At 45.1% G+C, this 12033-nt stretch overlaps 1 protein-coding gene across 1 annotated transcript in view; it reads left to right on the forward strand.

Moving 5' to 3' along the window:
* The window catches only part of LOC132566201 (cytochrome P450 2K6-like), a 31386-nt gene extending 21380 nt beyond the window's left edge, over positions 1 to 10006 (forward strand). The window contains exons 3-9 of the mRNA XM_060230990.1: positions 2287 to 2436; positions 3524 to 3684; positions 4252 to 4425; positions 5467 to 5614; positions 7972 to 8156; positions 8499 to 8640; positions 8933 to 10006. Coding sequence (XP_060086973.1) covers positions 2287 to 2436; positions 3524 to 3684; positions 4252 to 4425; positions 5467 to 5614; positions 7972 to 8156; positions 8499 to 8640; positions 8933 to 9120 — 1148 coding nt within the window. The 3' untranslated portion in view covers positions 9121 to 10006. The remainder of the gene's footprint in view (positions 1 to 2286; positions 2437 to 3523; positions 3685 to 4251; positions 4426 to 5466; positions 5615 to 7971; positions 8157 to 8498; positions 8641 to 8932) is intronic.
* The last annotated feature ends 2027 nt before the right edge of the window (positions 10007 to 12033 follow it).

The following is a 12033-nucleotide window of genomic DNA, read 5'->3' on the forward strand; positions in this document are numbered from 1 at the left end:
CTCCAGCTGTTTGGCTGTTGCTGGGGTGTGTTTTTTGCCTACTCTGCATAGCACTACAGTGGATTGTGGAATTGGCTCAGGGATGATGCCTTTAAATAGGTGGTCACTTTAGTTGGCAGGTTTTGGGGGTTTAGGACACTATGCGGCTAGGGGAGGACTGCGAAGCATCCCCCTTTTGGGGAATTTGGGGTCTGGCATGATCAACCTTGGGTTTGGAGAATGCAGACTGTCCAGGAGGCTCGGCTAGAGGGTGCCTTTCTGGCGAGATGTGCGTCTGGGTTTGGGCCCTCTGGTGCGGGTCTCCCTGCTGGGCCTGCCTGGAGGGAGCTGAGTTGCTCAGCTCCGGCCGGGGGGGCTGGGTCTCTCGCCCGTTAATGGCAGGGGAGCGGTCGCGGTGACCCCTAGCCCTGGCCACTGCTGTTTACACTGTTAAGTTAATAAAGTGGCCCAATTTTATTCCGATGTATTGTGTCCGACTCTTTATTCCGACCTTGGGGGGCAATCCCCTGTTACCCCTTCTGCTCCCATAAGCATCCTCTCCTGCCACATCCCACCTCCCCACCCCAGTAGTTGCCATGTGCTACATGATTTGTGGCAAACCTTAAAGATTGTGGCAAACCTTAAAGATTGCTTCATCTAAGTACAACACATCTGTTAAGGTACAGCTATTCAAAAACCCCTGTACTTAACTGACACTGGATGTGTTCTTTCTAATAGATGCTCTTTGAATGAACTCATTAGCTATAACATTAAGATCAATTTCCTGAGAAATAGGTTTATGTCCATGAAGAAGAGCCAAGTGATTGAGCCTATCCTGTTCCATGCTTGACCGTAGAAAACTCTTTATTCTACGAAGGCATGAGAATGATCTTTCTGGCGTGCAGGGGGAAACAGGTATATTAAGGCCTATTCTGATAAGTTTAGCTAATTCTGGTAGTAGCTGACACAGATTTTTTCCTTGTTCTCCACTGAACAGATCAATTACATCACGAAGACCTATGTTTCCTGGGAGGGTAGAGAAGGGGGATGTTTATTTATCTATCCATTGTCTGCTCTGTAGCTCAATTAGCATTTGTAAGAAGGTGAAAAAGATCATTACACCTCTGACTTTCTTCTTCGCAGCCCAGAGGAAAAAACACGGGGGGGGGGGGGGAAGCTTTACTGCTTCACATTCCTTTGAAGATCATTATCTCTCCTTCTTGAAAATCTAAACTCAAAGGAGTTTGTCACTATGCCTGACATTGGTTGCTGAGCCCCCAAGTTCTGTACTGATTGCCCGGGGGGGGGGGGGGGGGCTCAGCCCCCTCCGGAAAAAATTGGAGGGGGCTCGAGTCCCTGAGCCCCCTCATAGTTTACGCCTATGCCCCTGAACACAAACAAAAGTGGCAGGGGATTCATTCCTTCATCATATGAGGACTTCCCTCATGCAGCTCTTTCACTTTTTTCCAAATGATGAAACATTTAGCGTTTCTTAAATATTTTCTGTAGTGCTCTTACAGTTCAAGGCCACTTGTACAGGCTAGCCCAATCTCATCAGATCTTGGAAGGTAGTCCAGGGTTTCTATGCAGAGGCAGACTACGGCGAAACACTTCTCTTTGTCTCTTACCTTCAGAGCTTTAAGGGGTTTCCATAAGATGAGCAGGGGTGGAACGCTAGCAAGAGCTCCTTTGCATATTAGGCCACACCTCTCTGTGTCAAGTCTGAGTTGTGCTTTAGTAGTATAGATTTAAATGCTGGCTCAAACTTTGGTTCAGGAAATGGCTCCTGGGTAAAAACCATACTGTATTCAAGTGCTGCTAGCTCAACCTCTCCCTACCCCCCCTCCTTCCCTTTGTTATGTAGCAATGCCCTGCAACTAGCTATGAGAAAAAGATTACTGTGCCTTCTCACAGATAATGGGTACCAAGGAAGTGCCCAAGGCCAGCCAGGCCTGAGAACGATAAAGTAACAACGATGTGTGAATGTGCTCGCTTAAGAATACCTCCCCCCATAGGAATTCCTCTGATCTGTACCTTAAATGTTTGCCCTCTGTATATGCTCGCCAGTTCTCTCAATCTCTGTCGACTAGTCTTGCAACATGTTACAATAAACTTGAAACTTTTATCAACAAGGACTCGTTATTGAAACATCAGACTTGACACTCTGATGTAGCCAATCCTCCACGAGCTGACAAGGCTCTTTTTTGCAAACTCCAGGAGGATTGGCTACATCAGGGGTGTGTGGCCTAATATGCAAAGGAGATCCTGCTACAAAAAAAAGCCCTGATAATATATGTTTCCCTCCAGGTGTCATTCTTTCTAATGGTGAGAACTGGAAAGTGATGAGGCGGTTTGCAATAAGCACGTTAAGGGACTATGGAATGGGCAAGAAGACCATAGAAGACAAGATCATTGAGGAGTGCCATTTCCTAATCCAGAAGTTTGAATCTTTTGAAGGTGAGTTTTGTGTAGTGGAGCAAATGACACCCAGCTCCATTTGGCTGAATGTCTTTTTATTAACAGTAATTGTAGGACCGGAAACTTGGCGGTTGGCATAAGGTATAACAATACTTGCCTAATCTATTTCTTGAGCTCTAGGCCAGGGTTGACCTGACCTCGTTTTTCATATTCTTAGTAGGCCTTGCAGCGCTCTGCTTGTAGAGAAACTGAGAAGAGGAGCACATCAATTCCACGCTCACCCTACGCCACTCTGACGTTCCTCTTTTCAGCATGGCATCCTTCCGATTTCCGACTATCTGCCCCGGAGCTTCAGCCTGCGTCATGGTTTTTGTGTGGCAAAGAGAAACCACTAAAAACCAGTTTCTCTTTGCCACGCAAAAACGGCAACACAGGCTGAAGCCTCAGGACAGATAGTAGAAAATTGGAAGGACGCCGTGTTGAAATGAGGAACGTCAGAGCGGTGTAGGGTGAGTGGAAAATTGGTCGCAGAGTCCCTCCTAGTCTTCTGATAGCTCTGAGGACTTCTCAGATAGCCTCTTAAAGAGGCAGCACACAACAGTTTGTTGGCTTTGTAGCTATGCATTACTTTGACGTGGTCCAAACTAGAATTCTCCTTCTGCACACTGCCAAGCATTCTATGCCAGCATAGAATGGATGAAAAATGCTAGCCAAGTATTCTGTATTTGTTGTGTTCACTGTTACTACACTTGTTAAGTAATTGCTGTGTTCACTGTTAGTAGGTCTGAGCTTGAAGCCTGCTTCCATTGCTCTCCAGGATCCTGATGCCTACATTCCAATTGGCCGTTCTCTTAGAATCAGCCAATCAGGACATGAGGCATTTCTTCCAGGAAATGCAAATGAAGGATCCTGGAGAGACCAATAGGAGGGATTGCAGCCGACTAAAGGGGGCGTACTTAACGCAGCCACAGTGTATTTCTTGAGTGAGTGGCCTGGGTTGTTTGCAGCTGTTTCTTGATTAATTCAAGAATAATTGATTAATTCACTTTATTTCACCAAGGAGGCACAAGTAATATTGATGTTGATTCCATAATGTCCCGGTTTCATTGTAATATTTGTTCTATAGGAAAACCATTTGAGACTACCACAATCATGAACTCTGCCACCGCCAATATTATAGTGACCATTTTACTCGGCAAGCGATATGAATATGAAGATCCCACGTTTATGAGATTACTGAATTTATACGATGAAAACGCCCGGCTCTTGGGAAGTCCCTCAGTCATGGTAAACTATTTTAAATTTGGTTTTAAAATGTTTGAAATACCTGTATAAGCAGTACAGGCAGAACTATGGACATATCCATGCCTTTAATGATTCACAGCACAAACTCAAGACTTTATAGCAGATACAAAACTTGCTCGGAGAAACTTGCAAGTTATTTGAAATTTTTTAGGAAAATATATGGAAGAGTCCTTTCAGAGCTGTACCACTTTAATTGTCGCCAGCACCTCAGGCAACCTGTGTTGCTTGTTACTGCACGAAAGAGTAGTGGGAGAAAGATTTTAAAAGATGTTGATGTCGCACATAGAGTGATGTCACTTGAGGTTTTTCCTGGAAGCGATGTCAAAGTGCATGCAATGGCAGCAACCTACCCCCCTTAACCCCATTCCTAATCTCCCAGTGGTTGCACAGCCTGGTAACCCTTAACACTGCAGTGCTTGGAAACCAGTGGGAAGGTTTGGGTGGTACAGTGTCACGGAAGATTTTCAAAACACCACTGAAATTTATGCCTCAGCAGTTGGAATTTGGGAATTTCTTGATCTTTTCCCTTCTCGTGTTTTATCATTTTAGCTATACAACATATTCCCTGTCCTGGGTTTTCTTTCTGGTGCTCGCAAGGCTATCCGTAAGAACAGAGATGAATTTTTTGCCTTCATACAGACCACCTTCATAGAACACCTCAAAGAACTGGATGTGAACGACCAGAGAAACCTTATAGATACTTTTCTAATCCAACAGCAAGAGGTAAACACTGATCATTGCTGAGCAATCAGCCAAGTGCTTCATCTTCTCTCTAAAGGTGTCACACGCTCTCTCCTTTTTCTATGATCTCCTAGTTCAGAAGAAGCCAAGGAAGACAGAGGTTCCAGGCTCTGTGGCATCTCTTGAACTGGAAGACTGAGCAGCCTGGCTGCGGCTGGAAAGCGTTCTGAATTCCAAATGCCTCCTCTATTGGGTCTGCTGCTGGACCCAGCTCCTGACAGCTCCTCTGAGGGACTTCCCAAGAGCTGGGCATTTTCATCGTATAAATTCAGTAATCTCATCTTCCTAACGCCAATGGGATCCCTGCCAATGGTGTCGTGGGATTCCTCAAAATTAAGCTTGCCAAACCAGTAGACTTAGATGCTAATGTAAACCAATACAAGATAACAACAGTCCATAGACAAGCCTTTAAAGTAACCCTGCCAGTTTACAAGCGAATCAGAGAATTAGAGACACCAGGAGGGACCTGTAAAATACATCTTAAAAACTTGGATTGAACTGTTTCTAATGCCTGCCCATGAGATTGGTGTGGGGATACATTTAAAGGCGCTCCATACAGTAACTGGGCAAAAGGTTTGGCCTTAAAAATCTTCCGGCACTGCTTCTTGCCCTTTCAGAGAGAAAAGAAAAACAATGACACGTTTTCAACTCAAAAGGGAGTTTCACCACAGTTCATTTCTTCATTTGTAACAGAAGACCTCCTGGTCTCGTCAGAGCCTTTACTCTTTCTGGAATGAATGCCCATTCAGCTATGTTTATGAGAGCCGGCTTTTTGCATCTTCTCTGCTGTGACAAGATTTGGTCTTGTTTGCTTGATAGAATAGATATAATTTATCTTATTTTATTGGAATATTGCTTATACTCCAACCTAAGACGCTGTTTCATTTTACTGTGGTAGCTGAATTTCTACAACTCTATTCTAAGCAGGAAGAGAGCCCCATGGCGAAGAGTGATAAAGCTGCAGTACTGCAGTCGGAGCCCTCTGCTCACGAAAAGAATGCTTTCTTCCATCTTGTGTCCTAGGAAAAGAACAAGAACCAGAGCTATCAATTTTTCCATAATGAAAACCTAAAACTTCTTGCTGAGAACTTATTTGCTGCTGGCATGGAGACCACTTCAGCTACCTTGCGTTGGGGCCTGTTGCTGATGACGAAATACCCTGAAATTCAGAGTAAGTCCTTTCCACTGGCTGGTTTCCATTATTCTAGGATATCTGGATTCCAGTTATGCATAGTGGTAAGAATGTAAAGAACCCTCAGGTTGTCTTTGGATGCTACCTAAATAAGGGACAACAAGAAACGCCAGTGAGTTACACTTCCTGGTTTTCCCCGTCTGGTGTAATGTTTCAGAAGGGGAGGGTTGAATTCTCTTCTTAAGTTTCATCTGTTGTGCCTTTCCACAAGATCCCAATCATGGATAAAGAGTAACCATTCACTCTCACTCTCTTGAGTCCAAACTAGACATTGCAAATGAGAGCCAGTTTGGTGTAGCGGTTAAGTGCGTGGACTCTTATCTGGGAGAACCGGGTTTGATTCCCCACTCCTCCACTTGCACCTGCTGGAATGGCCTTGGGTCAGTCATAGCTCTGGCAGAGGTTGTCCTTGAAAGGGCAGCTGCTGTGAGAGTCCTCCCCAGCCTCACCCACCTCACAGGGTGTCTGTTGTAGGGGAGGAAGGTAAAGGAGATTGTGAGCCGCTCTGAGACTCTTCGGAGTGGAGGGCGGGATATAAATCCAACATCTTCATCTACCTCACAGGGTGTCTGTTGCGGGGGAGGAAGGGAAAGGAGATTGTGAGCCGCTCTGAGACTCTTCGGAGTGGAGGGCGGGATATAAATCCAATATCTTCATCTACCTCACAGAGTGTCTGTTGTGGGGGAGGAAGGTAAAGGAGATTGTGAGCCGCTCTGAGACTCTTCGGAGTGGAGGGCAGGATATAAATCCAATATCTTCATCTACCTCACAGGGTGTCTGTTGTGGGGGAGGAAGGGAAAGGAGATTGTGAGCCACTCTGAGACTCTTCGGAGTGGAGGGCGGGATATAAATCCAATATCTTCATCTACCTCACAGGGTGTCTGTTGTGGGGGAGGAAGGTAAAGGAGATTGTGAGCCGCTCTGAGACTCTTCGGAGTGGAGGGCGGGATATAAATCCAATATCTTCACCTACCTCACGGGGTATCTGTTGTGGGGGAGGAAGGGAAAGGAGATTGTGAGCCGCTCTGAGACTCTTCGGAGTGGAGGGCAGGATATAAATCCAATATCTTCATCTACCTCACAGGGTGTCTGTTGTGGGGGAGGAAGGGAAAGGAGATTGTGAGCCACTCTGAGACTCTTCGGAGTGGAGGGCGGGATATAAATCCAATATCTTCATCTACCTCACAGGGTGTCTGTTGGGGGGGGAGGAAGGTAAAGGAGATTGTGAGCCGCTCTGAGACTCTTCGGAGTGGAGGGCGGGATATAAATCCAATATCTTCACCTACCTCACGGGGTATCTGTTGTGGGGGAGGAAGGGAAAGGAGATTGTGAGCCACTCTGAGACTCTCCGGAGTGGAGGGCGGGATATAAATCCAATATCATCATCATCATAATCACGACTGGCAATGGAGAAGATTTCAGCAACTTAAAAAAAAGGAAATCTAGGAGAAAACTTACTCAGAGGTGGTGGGGGGGTTGTCCTCACCAGCAATCCACTACTGTCCCTTCCAGTTTCCATCTATGTGCATATAGATAAAATACAGAGTTTCCCCCCCAAAGGCTGGCTTAAAGAATAGATAATACCTCTTTGATTTCACCAGTGCCCACGATTCAAATAATTTTCTGTAAAGTAAATGGCTCTCTGGTTGTTTTGCAGTCTGCATACCCCTCCATAATCAGATTTCATCCTGCATCCCCTTTCTTCCTCTGGTTGTTGTTTGAATTGTGACTTCTGAATGAAAATGTACCTCCCTCTCTGCTCCATGCGCATCCCCCTGAAGCTGAGCATTCAGAAAAAGAGGATGACCATCTCAGATAGAAGGAGCGTTCTGTTTTTCAGTCAAGGTTTGCAATAATCTTTTGGTGGCCAAACATGATGGCAGAGGAAGTACTTCATAATACACCAGAGTGTCTCAGTTTCGTTGCGGTAGGGGATGGACCAATGCAGACGAAAAAAAGTTGTACTTATTGTGATTGTGAAGAAAAACATCGCCCTCCAAGAGATAACTCTGCTGTTCCCACCTCAGATTCCCAGGGAGAAATCAATACTCCCTGAACTATTCCACTAGAAGTCCTCCTTCCCCAAATTCAAAACTTCCAAGTGGGTTCCACCGTCTTTTTCTCTCCCTCTCAAGGTCTCTTGGATATCACAGTCCAAGGCTGAATAGGAAGGTCCCCTCTGTTACTGGATCCCTGATTGGAGGCACTTTTTCAAGAGCAGAAACCAAGATCCAATCACACTAATTAAGATGGCTGCTGTATATTTAGGGAATAATTCAAAATCGGAAAGAGAAATTTAATTCATTGGGGGGGGGGGAAATGTTCTGTTTTCTCAGAGAAAGTGCAAGAAGAAATAACAAAGGTGATCGGATCAGCTCAGCCATGGATAGAGCACCGAGCAAAACTGCCCTACACGGATGCTGTGATTCACGAAGTTCAGAGGTTCGCTAATATTGTGCCTATTAGCATTCCACATGCCACCACCGTAGATGTCACGCTTGGAGGCTACTTCATTCCAAAGGTGATCGTCCTTTGCTTTACATTCATTGCTCAGCGGGATACTTGTAAATGTTTTGCAACTAATGTTTACTTTCATGGAATAAGAGATCCAGTTAATGAAGTTCTTCTACATCCCATAGATTTGCCTTATGGAAACAATATGGACTTTTCCTGGATTGTGCCAAAATGTTCCCAACTCTTAGAACATTGTCCATCCAAGTCAAAGTTTTATTTTCCTTTCGTTGCATTTGAATTCTCACATAACTCTGTTAGTAAGATGGCATTTTCTTTGTCTGAAGGATAGCTGATGTACTTGATGGGCCTCCTTCATTTTCTTCAATAACTCATCGATTTGCCTTTTCAGGGAACACAAATCATTCCATCGCTGTACTCTGTGCTGTATGACGAATCTGAGTGGGAGAAACCCTTTCAGTTCTATCCTGAGCACTTCCTTGATTCCGAAGGAAAGTTTGTCAAGAGAGATGCCTTCCTGCCTTTCTCTGCAGGTAACTCCTTTTATTTTAATCACTGTGGGTTTAACTAACAGATCATGTTCCAAAATCCCTTTCCGGGGAAGTACATCATCCCAGCTGGCCATTTCTCAATTTTTCATTCAAGATTAGTGTTCTTCCTCAGTACCCTTAATCATGGTGTTCGTATGTACAGTAAATTTCATGTTTACTTTCTTGTGTTTTATGGTAAATTACTTTGGGCATCATTCTATGGGGGAAACGGTAGAAAAGTATGATAGAGAAGCTCAATAAACAGGGCTTCCCTGTATCGTATTCATTCTCACAGGTCGGCGAACATGTGCTGGAGAGAACCTTGCCAAAATGGAGCTCTTCCTCTTCTTTGTGAGTCTCCTGCAGAGATTCACTTTCCAGCCAGCCCCTGGGACGTCAGAAGAAGACTTGGACCTGACCCCTGCAGCTGGATTTACGACACCCCCAATACCTTTCAGTTTCTGTGCTTTGCTACGTTCTTAACATCCCACCATGCTTACTTTCCCTCTACACACTATCCTCCTCTTCTGCACCGTTTTACTTAATAAGGACATTTCAGATTCAGCAGAAGCGGACGATGTTTTGTCACAAACCTCGGCGTTTCATATACCCATCTGTGGAACTCTTACAAGCTAGACATGACTTGGTTCAAAAATTGGACTTCACTTCTTGAATTGTTTGCTTTACGATAACAGTGTTTCTGTGTCTGATTTCTTGTGTCGACACATTACCGACGTCTTTCAATCCCCAAAACAACCAACGTGAGCTAATGGCAATCATATATTTCCAAGTCAGACTCTTTCAATGGTACAAGCTGTGTGGACAAAATAAATCCCATTACTGTTGGGTTTTACATATGAAATCTGCTTCACAGATGTGGAAGGCCACTTGGTATTCTTACCCATTTTGCTAATTCTGGGTTTTGTTTGAGCAATTCCACAGCCTCAGGTCGGAGGAGGTTATACAAAACGATGACCACTGTTCACTGAATGAGTAAGCAAACCCAGCTGATTTCTTGGTGAAACTTTGTGGTTGAGAAAGAGCTGCAGAAAATTAAAGGTAATGGCTTTGATCCAGTAGGGCTTTTCTGCATGCCAGGAAGGCGTTTTCTCAGAGACAGTCCAGACTGGTTCAGTAGAATGGTAAGATATGAACATTCTGAACATTCATTTATTTGTTTGGCTTTCAGTCACGGTCTTGATTACCAACTACTTTGAGGGCACATCTGTCTCTTCCGTCTTTCTATTCTTATCATAGGCAGTTTAATGACCCTTGTTAACGGTGCTATATGGACCTGTCGTTGCAATTATGAAACACGGTGTATATTAAAGTTGTCAACATTAGTACTAACAAAAATAATTTACCAGTGTATGAGTTTGTCTTTGCTTCCATACCTTTTATACTATGCTAGCAAACAGTTGCCCTGGATTTATGTGGCTACCCTATGGCCAGCTCTTTACCAACTTGAGAAAACAGTTCAAAACTTCCACTAAACAGGAGAACATTGGGAATCATCTCATTGAGGCGGGGTCCAGTCTAAATCACCAGACAATCTCTTCCAGAACCTTTATGCAAATGGTAACTGGGAAAAAAGCCCACAGGAAAAAAAGCTCAGAGAAAAAAATCTCACGGTCATAAATGCTCACAGGAAAATGCTCACATGGGAAAATGCCCACACAGAAAAAACCTCACGGAAAGAAGCCCACATGGGAAAATACCATTTAAAGCATCATAGATATCTATAACTGTGGATAACCATTGACCTCCATTTATGAGAATGAACAGGTGTTACCTATTTTTTGTTGTGATTTTATCAAGTATAATTAAATTAATAATTGTGTAAATTTATTTGTCAATTTGATGGACTGCAGAAGCACCTGGCTTGCCCATGGCCAGCTTGTGGGAGTAGGTGAGGTAGGCCTGAAGTGCCACATCATCTACGGGACGTTGCTAGGCAACCCCTTCCCTGCCCTGCCACTCTCAACTTCCTGTGTCACAGACCCGGGAAGCTGAGAGTGGCTGGATGGTGCGTCAGCAAGGCTCTCCTCCGAGCCCGGCTTCCCTTACAAGGAGGAGAACGTGCCCCACCTGACTGCTCTCATCTTGAAAGTGAGAGCAGATGAGCAGGACACATTTTTTTTCCCTCCAAGCTCGGCTTCCCTTGCAAGGAGCTTGGAGGAGACGAAGGTGACCCTGAAGTGACTGGAGTCACTTGTTTTGAATTACAGTTGGTAACCTTAGACCCTGGGTTAGTGTTTACTACTGAAAACACTAACCCAGGGTCTAAGGTTGCCAACTGTAATTGGCTTCAGCAGGAGTCCCTGAGGCTGGCAGGTCACCTGTAAGCTGTTAAAGATCACTTGTCATCCCCCTAAGGATCCCCGTTTCCATCTAGCCACATTGGCTCATCCAACTTGTATTTAGCTAGGGGGATCAGGTGTAGCTAATTATGGTTTGTGGTTCCCCCTAGAGGCTAAAAGACGGGGAGTTTCTTCCCCATTATGCTAAGCTGAGGCTTAAGTAGAAAGTAACACTTGAGGTGTACCTTGGAACTATTATTTTTTTTTATTGGGAAACTTGGATTTTGTATTTGTATTTTCTGGACTGGAATGTTCTTTGCCTAAAGGCTGAAGTAAGCAACCTACTTGCTGCATTTTAAAACTTTTTTTTTTTTGACGACTGGTGAAACCACCAAGGTAATGCGACTAAAGGAGCTTGCGCTCCAATAAATCTTAAGACCTTCTGGAATGGTTTCTTTGTCAAGGCTTGGCAGAAGCTTCCAGTGGCCTTAGACCCTGCTATAGAGGATTTTACTCTGGGACTTTGAGTTTGGCCAAAGAGCCTACATAGAGTTATACCGTCGCCCAGGCCCATAGCTATGAGGAGGCTTGTGGGGGCACAGCCCTCTGACTTCTGGGTGAGGCCCCCTGACTTGGGGCCCCCAAACAGCACCCTGGGCCTCTGCTCCATCCAAGAGCGTAGGGCAGGGGCAGAAGCAGTCCCCAGCCTCCCCACCCAATTAAAAGAGCTGCAGGCGATCAGCTGATCAGTGGGCCCTTTAACCCAGCAGGGATTCTACTGCTTCATAGCTATTGGTGCGCTGGTGACGAGGAGTGGGGGTGCACTAGGACCCTGTGGAGCAGACCCTGCCGGGTGCCTGTTGTCAGCTGGCTGCGACTCTCTCTCTTGAGGCTGCCGGGAGCCTCTATAAATTTTAGCAGCATTTCAGCTTCTAAAAGCTTCCCCGCCATGCGCGCACACACATCCTGGTAAGGAAATGTTCCCATCTGACTGCAAAACTTTCCCCTTCTGCTGCATATCTGAAGCGCTTCATGTTCTTTGCAATTCACAAGGTAAAACTCGCTCCCTCCACCCCGCACACAAAAAAGGGAAGAG

The sequence above is a fragment of the Heteronotia binoei genome, chromosome 1, assembly GCF_032191835.1.
Source record: "Heteronotia binoei isolate CCM8104 ecotype False Entrance Well chromosome 1, APGP_CSIRO_Hbin_v1, whole genome shotgun sequence".
In the NCBI taxonomy this organism is placed as follows: Eukaryota; Metazoa; Chordata; class Lepidosauria; order Squamata; family Gekkonidae; genus Heteronotia; species Heteronotia binoei.